The 13,354-nt window shown below is 36.6% G+C and overlaps 2 protein-coding genes across 6 annotated transcripts in view; one reads left to right on the top strand and one right to left on the bottom strand.

The window, feature by feature from the left end:
• Positions 1–13,354, bottom strand: part of LOC144010073 (forkhead box protein N3-like) — a 220,047-nt gene that overhangs the window by 149,380 nt on the left and 57,313 nt on the right. For 3 of the 5 annotated variants that reach the window (XM_077510170.1, XM_077510168.1, XM_077510167.1), the window contains exons 1-2: positions 6,882–6,964; positions 4,814–4,943 (exon numbers count right to left, since the gene is read on the bottom strand). The gene's annotated coding sequence lies outside the window, so the exon portion shown is untranslated. Of the gene's footprint in view, positions 1–4,813; positions 4,944–6,656; positions 6,835–6,881; positions 6,965–13,354 lie in introns of those variants that run through there. The other 2 variants (XM_077510169.1, XM_077510171.1) reach the window with 2 other exon arrangements.
• Positions 2,530–12,639, top strand: kcnk13b (potassium channel, subfamily K, member 13b). Its single transcript, XM_077510172.1, has 3 exons — positions 2,530–3,100; positions 8,473–9,233; positions 12,228–12,639. The coding sequence occupies exons 1-3, from the start codon at positions 2,770–2,772 to the stop codon at positions 12,381–12,383; spliced, it is 1,248 nt and encodes a 415-aa protein (XP_077366298.1). The 5' UTR covers positions 2,530–2,769; the 3' UTR covers positions 12,384–12,639.

Here is a 13,354-nt window from a genome sequence, read left to right as displayed (position 1 = left end):
TTAAGAACACAAAGTATTGTTTAAATTATTTTAAACTTTATTTGAGCTTTGCATTTGAGTTTTGAAAAATGTCCTCTGTAGTGGACACATCATAACTTAAAAATACTTTTTTCTTTTTTTTTTAATTTCTTTTGCAGTATCGCAGTTACTTCACAAAGATTGGGGAATATTAAGATAAACATGATTGGACAATCTATTTTTTTTTTCCTGGTAGTCAGGATATGTATATCTGGTATTTAACAAGCCCATCAGACAGAGCAAATAATGTACTATACGTGGTATGTAGTTTGTTTTTCTTTTTTTGTTCATAACAATATCAGCGTTACACAGATTTTTTTTATTTATTTTTTTATTAGTTTGTAAAGTGGCTCACTTGAATTTAAATGAATGATACTCATGCACCCTCTGCTGTAGGCAGTCACATTGTCGGGCTAAATTATGAGCAAATAACAGCAGAAACATTGTGATAAGACCATGCAATCAGCTTCAGAATTGATATCAACATTATGTCCTTCGTCCATATTTATGCAGATCAACATTAGCCTCAATTGAAGTCTCATCGCAAAGGGTGAAGAGGAGGGTTGTATTTGAGTTACAATCATACAGTAGGTGCCTAATGATGTTCGACAAATTAGAGAAAAAATACTTTCATTGACATCAAATATGATAGAACAAAAGGATGTCAAAAGCATTATTTTTTGGTTTATTTACTGTCATGAAACAGCAAAACAAGTCTGCTCATCTGCACATGGATCTTAAACATCTTCAGCGACATAGTCATCCCTGCTTTTGAACAGAAATAATTTATTATGATCCGTCTTTGGTTTTTTGACATTTGCTCACATCATCCCCTGGTAAAAAAAAAAAAAAAAAAAAAAAGGGCAAGAGCGCAAATCTCCCATCAGAGCTTGAAAATGTCATGATGTCATTTAGCAAATATTTGCTGCATTATTGGTATCCTCAAATTTTGCACCAGAGCTAATATTTACTGTAGAACCTGAGTTGAAACTTGAAACAAAATTCTGTAACATTCCCTATTTTGTGGCCATTAATATTGCGATAAGTCGCCAATATTTAAATGTTACATTTTTTGAAGCGTTATAGGTGGATAATGTGATAAGATGCCATATATATATTTTCAATGTTATTACTTGATACACACTGACTAATTGAATACTAAAAAAATGAATTTTCAGTGGTGTATTGCTTGAAGTTTTTGGCCTTGCAGCACTGCATTGAAAAAGTTTCTTCCAGTTTCTTTTTTTTTGGCCAATTACAATTGTTATTGTATTCCTCGATAGCGAACAGAAGAATAATAAAGAAGGGTGATGCACGAAATAATCTGTCTCATTTCATATTTTGCCCAAAGTGACGTCCTTGGATAAGTATTGCACTTTGAAGACCGGGGAAAAAAAGTGCTAAAGAGAATTGAAAATGATAAGTTTAAAAGCTTAAAGAGATACGTGACTCATTGAGCCATTTTCAGCAGTTAAAAGTTCATATTTTGTCGGTAACGTGTTAACGTCATTATTTTTCAAGTACAATTAATACCTTTAAAAAGTATTTTTTCTACTTGCTGTTGACATCACCTGTGTTGAGGAAGTAGGTAATGACCAATCATGGCTCAGTTTACTGACCAAGCCCAGAAAACAGGTGAGCCATGATTGGCCGTTACCTACTTCCTCAGCACAGGTGATGTCATCATCAGTCAACAGCAAGTAGAAAAAAAAAAATACTTTTTAAAGGTATTTTTGTACATGAAAAATAATGAAGTTATCAAATTCATTATGGACAAAATATTAACTTTTCACTGCTGAAAATTGTACAATGAATCAATTGTCCCTTATATAGCTCACGAAAAATATTTTACTACAATATGTCTATACGCCCCCACTATAGTCTAAATACAGCATTTTGATTAATACTGCATTCCTAGAATGTGAATTAAACAGCAAAATCCACTTTTTTTTTTTTTTTAAGCGTCATTTTTTTAAGCGCCATTTTGTCACTTGCTGTCCACTGAAAATGACATCACAGTTCCTCAGAGCTCATGTAACTACCAATCACACCTCAGCTTGTGTACGTCACGTGACCAAACTCAGAGAACAGGCGAGCCGTGATTGGTCGTTACCGGAGCCCTGAGTAATTCTGATGTCATTTTTAGTCAACAGTAAGTGGCAAAATGGCCGCCCCCACAGGTTGATAAAAACGGTGTAGATTTTTTAAAAAAAAATTTTTTATTTTTTTTAACTTGGCTTCCCCTTTAAAAAAAAAAAAAAAGCTTTTTAAGAGGCATTGTTATCTCACAAGTTACATTATCTCATTCACTGCCATTGACGGAAAAAGACGTCAAATGATGCATTTTTTTTCTGGTCTGGCAATGAATGTGTTAAATTATTAAATCACTGTTCTGCATTTACAATCAAATATATTGGTGTTGTCAGTCACTGCCAGGTCGCCGTGCGTAAAGCGTGCGCTCTGGGAAGGTGGGGATTGGGGGGGGGGGGGGGGGGGGGGGGGGCATTTGTGGAGAGGCAGTCAGGACTCGACAGCACCATGCACATCCACAGGTTATTGCGCGCTTCTCGTCGCCTCTTCTGAGCAACAACAAGCACCAGATGTGGACAGTTCCGCCACCTTTAGAGAACGCATTGATTTATTCCTGTATTTATTTGTTGGCGCACGACTTTTCCTCGCGCGCGTCTTTTTGGAGAGCATCATGACAGAAGCCTCTCAGCCCCGCGGCGGCACGAGGACGACCGCAACATAATGGCATCTAGGTGCGGTTGCTGCTGCGGTCCAATAAACGAAGATAATGCGAGATTCCTGCTGCTGGCTTTGTTCATCGTCATCTATCTGCTGTGCGGAGCGGCCGTCTTCTCCGCGCTGGAGCAGCCCAAAGAGCGGGAGGCCAAAGAGCGATGGGCGCAGAGGTTCGAGCTCTTCAGGCTGACTTATAACCTGAGTAGGAAAGAGCTCAACAGTTTCCTCAGGAACTACGAGGAAGCCAATGTGGCGGGGATTCGAGTGGACAACATCAGACCGAGGTGGGACTTTGCCGGGGCTTTCTACTTCGTGGGAACTGTGATTTCCACCATTGGTGAGTGAGTATCAAATAAGAAAAAAAAAAAAAAAGAAACAAAGGAAAAATTGACATCACAAAGAGTTTTCAAATCACAAAGACTGAATTTGGGGGGGGGGGGGGGGGGAATAAAAGCAAAAGAAAGAAAAGAAACAATTCTCTGGTGCTCTTTGGCTTTTATGTATATTTTATTTAATTATCTATTTATTTAGTTAGTGTCTAGGTTCAGTGCATAAGTCCATAAAATTTACATTACACTTCATGAAACACGAAAAGTTGATAAACCACAGATTTGTTTACATTATTCTTGCAATCTGATTTAGGACTTACTGACTTATTAAGAGTAAGACACTTGTTTGGTATAGATTTTTTTCTAATTTATTGAAAATAAATTGACAACTCTAATTTAGTTAAATAATGTATTTCATATTAATTCATGGTTCTTTTGCCTTTATTCTAACCTATAAGACCAAATTATAATAAACATGATTGTTTTTTGTAATGAAGAATAGTGCATTGCTTGTGTTGCTATAAAAAAATAAAAAATAAATAAATAAAAAAAGATGGGAAGAGGACCTTGAAAAATAATTGTGTTAATAATAATAATAATAATAATACATTATATTTAAAGGCGCCTTTCTTGACACTCAAGGACACTGTACAGTGTATTAGGAGAGGACTTAAATAAATATTGAAAGTTTTTTAAAAATTAAAAAATATATATATATTTTTTAATATTATTGTTGTTTCTTCAAATGTGTTAAGGCAGTTCTTCAAATACTATCCCAGCAGAATAAAGACATTTTAAATAATATGCATGTTCAAAATTTTGTGTTTCAAACAGGAGTCAAAATAATTTTCTATTGCGTTTTGAACAAGTTATGAATTTTAATTAACAATTTAATTAAATTAATTAATTTAATGTAACAATTTAAGTTGGCTTTTAATTAATTGGATTTAATTAATCTGTTTCAGAGTCAAATGGATTAAAAAATAAAAAATAAACACTAACAGGGCTGGACTGTCCATCTGGCATGCAGGGCAGATGCCCGGTGGGCCGGTGTACTTTGGGGCCGATGTGGTGCTATTCAATGCTAATTTTCCTCCATTTGACCAGCCCACAATTTAAAAGGGCAGCTCATTCATCCATGTGCAATATCACATCAAACTGAACCAATAGTAGCCAAGGGCGGCTAGGAATCGGGCTGGGCTAGCGGGCCTAAAAGTAAAAATGCCTGTCCAGTCCTGAACACTAACTGCTCAGGTAATATTTTAAACATTTTAACCATCCTCATTGTGTAAACAGAAGTTAACCAAAATATGTTTCAAGATTACATCTTGACACTAACGCTGATTCCTTCTATTCTTATTGTCACTTGAGCCAAGTTCTACCATGCAGCAATAAGGTCCAATTCTACGGTTGCCATCACACATAATTGCTTTGAAACAATAACGTTTGAGTGAGATGATTCACTGCTGACCCTCCTCATTGACTGTCTCGCAACAACATACTGTGTTATAGTAACACACATTTCACGCCAAACGATGAATCTATTCCCCGCGGAAGAGACTGAAATTGGCATTTGATGTTTTGGCTAGCATAATATTTACAATTTGCTGTCACTGCCCCAGTACAATAGTCCACTTTTTTCACCGCGCATCGCCAGTGCTCAATATAAATGATGTTTGTCCCAAGACATTTTCACGTCGATTGCACGTTTTCATAAATACCATTTTTCCTGTTGTCCAGCATATCGATTTGACGTCCAATATTTCCTCTGTAACGAACAAGTTGGATTCCACTCCAGAGACGGAACGTGTGCAGCCAGCTGTGCAATGTCAGGCGTGTCATTCCTCTCATCTACAACAAGGGAGTCAACAACACACACACACAAAAAAAAAAAAAGTGTTTTTCAATCAATATTTTCAAATCGGCGGCCATCTCACGCAATTTCGGCCACTTGCTTTTTTTTTGTCAAGATGTTTGTTCAACTAAAAGGAAGCAAAAAACAGCACACCCACGCAAGCACACGGAGGACTGGCTGGTCAACTCCACGCAGGGAGCTGCTGCAGCACGAACAGTAAAATGTGTCTTTCTTGTATGTGATGGTAAATGCTGTTTCAACATTGATTATAGCGTTTTGTAATGAATTAAACTTGGCAGGTTGGGTGATTAACTGTCTGGCAGGACAATTTTAATGATGACATTGATGGATAATGAGGGCCATTTCAATTGAAAGGCACATTTTTAATGTACCGCATTTCAATTTTTTTTTTTTTTAAATCATTGATTATTGCCAATGACGGCATCAGTCACACTGAGTGCCGTTGGGCCTCAGAAAAATGGAACGGAATGTTTAATTCTTTGATAGTAGTGCTTTCAAAAGAGCATGTAAAAAGAAAAGTTTAAACTAACATTCGTTCCCAGCCATTTTCACACAAAAAAAACAAAAAAAAAAAAAAACATTCGCTCCTGGCTCTTTTACTGGATTTTGACTGATTTTCCAAGGCCCACAGAATATTGTGTCCTATTGCTATAAAAACATGGAACCTATCAAAAGCAAGATTAAAGTCTCTTCGTTCATCAGGGGGAAAAAAAAAAAAAAAACAGTATGTTTTTATCTGTTTCCGTTTGGCAGCAATTACCATTAGAATATACAGTATATAAATTTAATCAATTTTCACAAATCTGTTTAGAATTGTAATTTAGCTTTTCTTCAACATGGCCCTGGTTGCTCTCCTTTGCTCTGCTGCCACGTGCTGGCCGTTTGTGTAATAACTACCATTTCTGCAACCGTTCTTTGCAGTTGAGAGGCTGCATCAAAGCCTTCTGTATGCTCTAGCATAAAAAATAAACAAATAACGTATAAATATGTCTTTGGGATACTTGTAACATTAAAAATAACATTTGTACATTTTTGGGAGCATAATAACTACAATTTCTGCAACCGTTCTTTGTAGTTGAGAGGCTGCATCAAAGCCTTCTGTATGCGCTAGCATTATTTTTTTATTTTTAAACGTATAAATACGTCTTTGGGACATGTAAAACATTTTTTTTTTTTTTAAGTATTTAAATATTTTTGGGAGCATAATGACAATTTCTGCAACCGTTCTTTGCAGTTGAGAGGCTGCATCAAAGCCTTCTGTATGCTCTAGCATAAAACATAACTAAAACAATTTATGTATACGTCTTTGGGACACTTAAAACCTTTAAAAAATGTATTTATACATTTTTGGGAGCAAATTAGTTAATTAATCATTGTGTTAAGTTCACCATTCATTCACAGCTCTCATAATTTGGAAAACTCTGGATAAATCTTCCAACAAAGGCATAATACACTTAATCAATAATGGAATAATATGTGTTATATGAAGTATGGGTGACAAACATAATCAAGATCTTAATCACTTTTAGGAGGCTTCCAGGTCCAGAGAAAACAAACCCTGAAACAGTTCGACTTTAGCCACAGGTGCTCTTACTCAACAGGCGCTTCTGTGAGCTCGTTTACCTGCCAGTTAAGTAGAAGCACCTGTGGCTCAAACCAACCTGTGGCAATATTTTTGCTTTCTGTACCTGGATTCACCAACCCTGCCTTGTACTTGAAGTGACAAATGTTCTCCAACGTTTCTCAACCAGTCCTACTTTTACAAAAAAAAAAAACAAGTGTTCGATTCATTTAAAGCTTGCTGCTAGTTGTGACTAAGATTCACTAACAATGGGATTAAATTTAATAAAGAAACATGACGTGACAATGAACCGAAAAATACTGAATGAAAGCAGATAACTAAACACACGTACCAACGGCAGACACCTGTACAAGACGCACGTGACTGAGGGAGCTGATTGGATGACAAACGCAAACACAGGTTGACAGCACAGGTGAACATAATCAAACTTGACGAGGCAGTGACAGGCACATTTTGAACACTCGAAGCGTTCCATTCAGCACTTCATGTGCACACAAACCACCCCTGGTGGCCGAAATTAAAACTGTCATTTGGACTACTTTGCCTTTTTTTCTTGCAACAGCCTTGGTTTGTTTTGTGTATTATTAATTTGGGCATTGTTTTCGTTAGTTGTTTTTTTTAACATGATGAATTTGCTGAACTGTACGTTTGTTTAAAAAGAGTAACATATTGGACTTACACACTCATGCCGTTAATCAGTTCTATATTTGAGCAATGTCATGTTATGAAAATTGTGTGACACTCTTTTTCAAACGTCCTGATTCCGGATTTAAAATCATCCCCAAAGGCTCGTGTATTAAATGAATTACCAAAGTCTAAAACGAAGGCCATTTTTGCTGTAATTAAATTTAGTTTTAGTTTAGTTTTGTAAAATGTAATTTGTTTGTTTTCGTTTTTTAAAAAAAGCATTTTCGTTTTTATTTTATTTTGTTAAATTTCCATCCATCCATTTTCTTGACCGCTCACAAGGGTCGCGGGGGGTGCTGGCGCCTATCTCTTGTTTTGTTTTTTTAAATGTGTACAACTTGTGCGCAATATTTAAAACACACCATGGGCGCAACGTCATTATTCTGGTTTATATCAAAATAAATCTACTAAAAATCACATTTAAAATCATCCCCAAAGGCTCATGTATTAAATTAATTACCAAAGAATAAAACGAAGGACATTTTTGCTATAATTATAGTTTTATTTTAGTTAGTTTTGTAAACATAAAATGTAGTTTCAGTTACTTTTCTTTTTTTAAAAAGCATCTTCGTTTTTATTTTATTTTGTTAACAAAATTATTTGAATTTTACTTTTTCGTTAGTTTTAGTTAACTAAAATAACCCTTAATAGCACCTGTGTTTTTCAACACTCTCCCTTCTTACTTTGACGATCTCCAAACATTCTTGTTTTTATTTTATTTGAACTGAGTCAAATGCCATTTTTAGCACATGTCGCAGGCCACTGAAAAATGGACGGCGGGCCGCAAATGGCCCCCGGGCTGTAGTTTGGACACCACTGCGATAGTGGTGACTGTGCTCACTCTTTTAGCAGCAAGTCCCTGGTTCGAAACCAGCTCATGTTTGTTTTTTTTCCCTCTCCTCCTCCACAATTTCTTGCGGCAAGGAGTCGTTTTGTTTCAAGTGTTTATTGAAGAATTAATGGTTCAAACGCAGAGCAGATTGCAGTCGGCTCGCCGGGGGGGCGCGGCAATCACACGGGGAGAGGCGGGGTTTTTACTGAACCGGGCGTTTTTACTTCCGCGTTACAAAAATAACCAGCAAAATATTTCATGAAGAAATTACATCACCATGGTGTCAAAGGTAAGATTTAATCATTATTTGTAACTTTTGGAAGGGCTTAAAATACCGTGGAGTCTCTCTCAAGAGTCTCTCTCTCTCTCTCTGGATTTTGAAGATGTGTTTTGTGTATCCAAGGGTTTGGGATGACCACGCCTGCCACAATCGGCGGGAAGGTCTTCCTGATGTTCTACGGCCTCCTCGGCTGCGCGGCCACCATCCTCTTCTTCAACCTCTTCCTCGAGCGGGTCATCACCGTCATCGCCGTCGTCCTCAAGTCCTGCCACGAGCACCGGCACAAGGGGGAGGTCGGTCCCCAGAACTGTGGCAGGGTCTGCGCGAGGTCAAGCGGCAAGGGGGAGGATCTCGCCGGCTGGAAGCCGTCCGTCTACTGTGTCATGTTCATCCTGGGAGCGGCGGCCATTTTGGTGTCTTGCTTCGCCTCGCTCATGTACTCGGCCGCCGAGGGCTGGGGCTACCTGGACTCGCTCTACTTCTGCTTCGTGGCCTTCAGCACCATCGGCTTCGGCGACATGGTGAGCAGTCAGCGGCTGGTCTACGAGGGCAACGCCACGGCAGCGTACCAGCTGGGGAACTTCCTGTTCATCCTGACGGGCGTCTGCTGCATCTACTCCCTCTTCAACGTCATCTCCATCGTCATCAAGCAGGTCCTCAACTGGCTGCTGAGGAGACTCGAAGGGCCCTGCCGATGCTGTTACTCCAGAACGGCTCACGTGCCGCCCCGGCGCCCCCGTCGGAACGTGGTGGCCCCGGGCCACTTGCGGGCCCGCAGCGAACCGTCCATAGAGACGGACGCCGTCAATGAGAGCGAGACCGACGCCGGACGCAGGATGTCCGGAGAGATGATCTCTATGAGAGACTTTCTCGCGGCAAATAAGGTCTGAGCATCTAATATAATCATTTTTTTTCTAGACAAGTAATCGTTTCACTCCCATCTCAGTCATTTCATTTGACTTAAGCCAAATAAATAACCAAACATATGACTGAAGCCGCAAAATATTTAAAGGTTGTGATGAAGGAAGTCTAACGTACTGAGGGCCCGAGAGCTAATTCGAACTGCACCATAACACAAAAATGTGACAGCAGCAGACAATACATAAACATTCATTTTCTGCTACTTTTCGTCTTGCAGTTTTTGGATTTTTGTTGTTGGAATTTTTGTTTTTTGACATTTCTGACCCTTCTGTCAATGTTTTTGGCAATTTTAATATGGTAATTTTCTGCCTTTCTTCCTTTTTTGGACATTTGATGGCTATTTTTGGATGTTTTTTTTTCTACCTTTTTTGCTTTCAACTTTCCGACTTTTTTTTTTTTTTTTTTTAAGCAAGTTTGTGGGCATTTGTCATTTTTGGGATTTCTTGAAAATGTTTTTTCCTGCCTTTCATTAAATAAATTAGTTACAATTTGAATGTTTTCTTTTCTGTCTATTTTAAAATAAATTTACTGACGTTTTTGGCAATTTTGTGGACATTTTATGATGTAAATTTTAGATTTCTTGTTTTGTTTTTAGATATTTTATAGTTACTTTTTAAACATTTTTCTTTTCTATTTTAAATTACATTTTCTGCCTTTTTGGGCAATTTTTTTGACAATTTATTATCTAAATTTCAGATTTCTTCTTTTATATTAGTCATTTTATAGTTACTTTTAAACATTTTTCTTTTTTTATTTTAGAATAAATGTTCTGACTTTTTGCCAATTTTGTGGACATTTTATGATGTAAATTTTAGATTTCTTGTTTTGTTTTTAGACATTTTATAGTTACTTTTTGGACATTTTCTTTTCTGCCTTTTTTTCAACGAATTATTCTGACTTTTTTTTTTTTTTTTTTTTTGGCAATTCCAAAAACAGTTCATTGTAATTGTCTGCTTTTCGTCTTCCTCTTTGAACCTTTTATGGTCACTTTTTGGACATTTTTAGTTAATTTTTAAAAACTTTTTCATCTACCTTTCATCACTCTTTTTCTGACAACTTAAAAAAAAAATGTCAATTTTTTTAATATATTTAATTAATCTTTTTTTTTTTTAATCTAAATCATTAATTAATTTAAATAATATTTTATCTAAGAAATAAAAATAAATATGTAAACAAATATTAATTCTACCATTTTTTTTTTACAGATCCACAGGCAGCCAAACTCAGTGAGGCCATAGCCATATTTAATATAGTTTTCCAACCTATTTACATAATGTTATGATTTGAACGATGTGACATTTCTCTGAATAACGGTGGCCCCTCCCCTTTGTGATGACCTCTTGAGCCATCTTCCAGGCACTCAGCGGTGCCATCTGCCTTTAAATTTCCATAAGTGAGACTACTTCTCAGACAAGAGGCTCATGTTGTGCACACTGCTGGCTGTCTAATCAGTCTCCTGATTATACTTTCATCATTCATTCCCAATGGCACATGCAACATTGACTTCATTCCAATTTGAAATTCAAAACTTTCAGATCACCTTAAGAAGAATTTTCAACATTCCAAAAATTCACACATACCAACAATTTTGCATTTTTCCACTGTAATATTTCTAAATTTTGACCCAATTTGAACATTTTCTTTTCTGCCTTTTTTAAGATAAGTTTTCTGAATTTATTTGGCAATTTTGTGGACATTTTATGGTATTTTTCAGGATTTCATCTTTTGTTTTTGGACATTTCTGACCTCTGTGTCAATATTTGACATTGACATTTTTGGCAATTTTATGGCTATACTAATGGTAATTTTCTGCCTTTCTTCCTTTTTTGTACATTTGAAATGCTATTTTGGGGATTTTTTTTTCTGCCTTTTTTTTTTGCGATAAATTTTCTGCCCGTTTTTATTTTTTTTACCAAGTTTGTGGACATTTTATGGTAATTTTCAGGATTTCATATTTTGTTTTTGGACATTTTATTAACCATAAAATTGTTATTTCCTGCCTTTTCTTAAAATGTCTCAATTTTCTGACTTTTTGGCCATTTTCTTGACATTTAATTGTACTTTTCAGGATTTTTTCGTTTGTTTTTGGATATTTTCTCGTTACAATTTGAACATTTTCTTTTGCCTTTTTTAAGATAAGTTTTCTGAAATTCTTTAGGCAATTTTGTGGACATTTTATGGTAATTTTTTTTAGATTTCTTATTTTGTTTTTAGACATTTTACAGTTACTTTTTACTTTTTAAACAGTTTTCTTTTCTTTTGTTTAAAGCTTTCGTTTGTTCAAGACGATGTTTGGTGCAAAGATACCATTCTGTTTATATAGCTGGTAGCGTTCCGCCATAACACGGTTCAAAGGTCTGCAAAAAGTGCATTTATTATTTTTGCATTCCGCTTTAGTTTTGCGATTGGAATTAGCTTCTCCATCTTGTCATGTTCCCTCTTCCTACGTGTGTTGTATTTTTAGGATACTCCATCAGCTTTTAGTGATAGCAGCTGGGAGGATGGGTGAATCTTTTCTGACATAAATTGTATACAGTATGTATCGTCCAGTCAGCAATGAGCACAATTCGACATGACAGACAAGATTTTTACCTCACCGAAAGTAAGCTACCAAGATTTAATGCACAGAGTAAAGGCGAGTGCTTTTTGGTAACCTAGCAACAATATGGCCCAATTAGTCCTCTGCGAATGAGGATGTGGGGGCTGCCAGCGCCGTTGGGCTCAAACTATGTGCCAAGCAAACACTCCTGTGATGTCCAAAAAAGAAGAAGAGTTGGTGTGTTTGAGTGGGAGGGAAGCGGAGCGTTGCTTTTTCAACCCGTCCGTCACACTTGCGCTGTGATCTCTGTTCACTTCGATGGAAAAACAGACACGAAAGTGGATTCAGAGAAAAGAACGCATTCCATTAGTGGCTCGTTCTCACTCATCCGATTTCTTTTTTTCGTTGTCTGCTGCAGGTCAACTTGGCAATCATGCAGAAGCAGCTTTCCGAGATGGCGGTAGGACACCCGCGGCAGGCCGGCGCCGCTTCACATCACAACGGCTTCTCGGGAGGGGTGGGCGCCCTCGGCATCATGAACAACCGGCTGGCCGAGACCAGCACGGACAGATAGATAAAGAGAAATCGATGGACGTGGAGAACCGAATACTGTGTATTTCCTATTCAAATGTGTCAACAATAGAAACGATGCATGATTGTGGGATGTTCCTCCAATGGGGAATTCAGTTTCCATGGTGACATACAAGCCCGCTTTGTTCCCTTGTATCGAAGCTTTCAAAAGCTTATTGGCCATAGGTGGCTGCACAGCTGACTTCCACTGCGCTTAAGTACTTTACAGTACATGCATTGCTGTATACACTATGTCAGAAAAACTCAATTTAATAAAGTGGCTTTTTTTTTTTGCTGGGTTCCGTTTTGTTTTTTTGTTTTTTTTTAAACAAATAATTGGGCTCATGATACATCATCATTATCTCGATAGAGAACAGAATGCACCCAGTACGGAAAATAACTAGACTGATGTAGCACCCTCAAGGACATTTTCTCACCGTTATTGAATACTTTGGCCCTTTCTGGTTTACTATTTGACATGTTTTCATCAGTTTTTGAGTAGCCAAAAAAAAATAAAAAATAAAAATAGCTCACCAGTGATGGGACATTGTGATTTTCTAGGAGTTTTAACTTCTTGAAGTGATCAATATAAACACTGGCAGAAATAATAGAAAAAAATAATAAAAAGAAATAAGAGAAAAAATAAAACAATAAAAAAAAACATTTCCGTTGACTAAATGAAATGAAAACAATAACTAACTGAAGCTATATTTTACATTTAGAAAATAAAAAAAGTTGTTCATTCGACAGTCTTACTGATTCAACATATAATTGCTCTCTTTTTTTAAGTCTTGTTTTTGTCTTTGTCACTTCATTTTACACTTTTTCGGATATAAAAATATTAATTCTAAAACTAATTTAAAAAAAAACTAATTTAGAAAAACAACTAAAACGAAGCATTATCAAAAACACAAGTAAAAAATAAATACATCTAAAACTAAATGAATTTAAAAAAAAAAAAAGAAAAGAAAAAAA

Source organism: Festucalex cinctus, chromosome 21 (assembly GCF_051991245.1).
Source record: "Festucalex cinctus isolate MCC-2025b chromosome 21, RoL_Fcin_1.0, whole genome shotgun sequence".
NCBI classification, from domain to species: Eukaryota; Metazoa; Chordata; class Actinopteri; order Syngnathiformes; family Syngnathidae; genus Festucalex; species Festucalex cinctus.
Note: the sequence above shows the minus strand (reverse complement) of the source record. Positions and strands in the feature narration are given on the sequence as shown.

Coding starts and splice junctions, on each gene's coding strand:
- kcnk13b (XM_077510172.1), top strand. CDS start 2,770: ATGGCATCTAGGTGCGGTTGCTGCTGCGGTCCAATAAACGAAGATAAT. Junction 3,101..8,472: donor AACTGTGATTTCCACCATTG/GTGAGTGAGTAT, acceptor TGTGTATCCAAG/GGTTTGGGATGACCACGCCT. Junction 9,234..12,227: donor ACTTTCTCGCGGCAAATAAG/GTCTGAGCATCT, acceptor TGTCTGCTGCAG/GTCAACTTGGCAATCATGCA.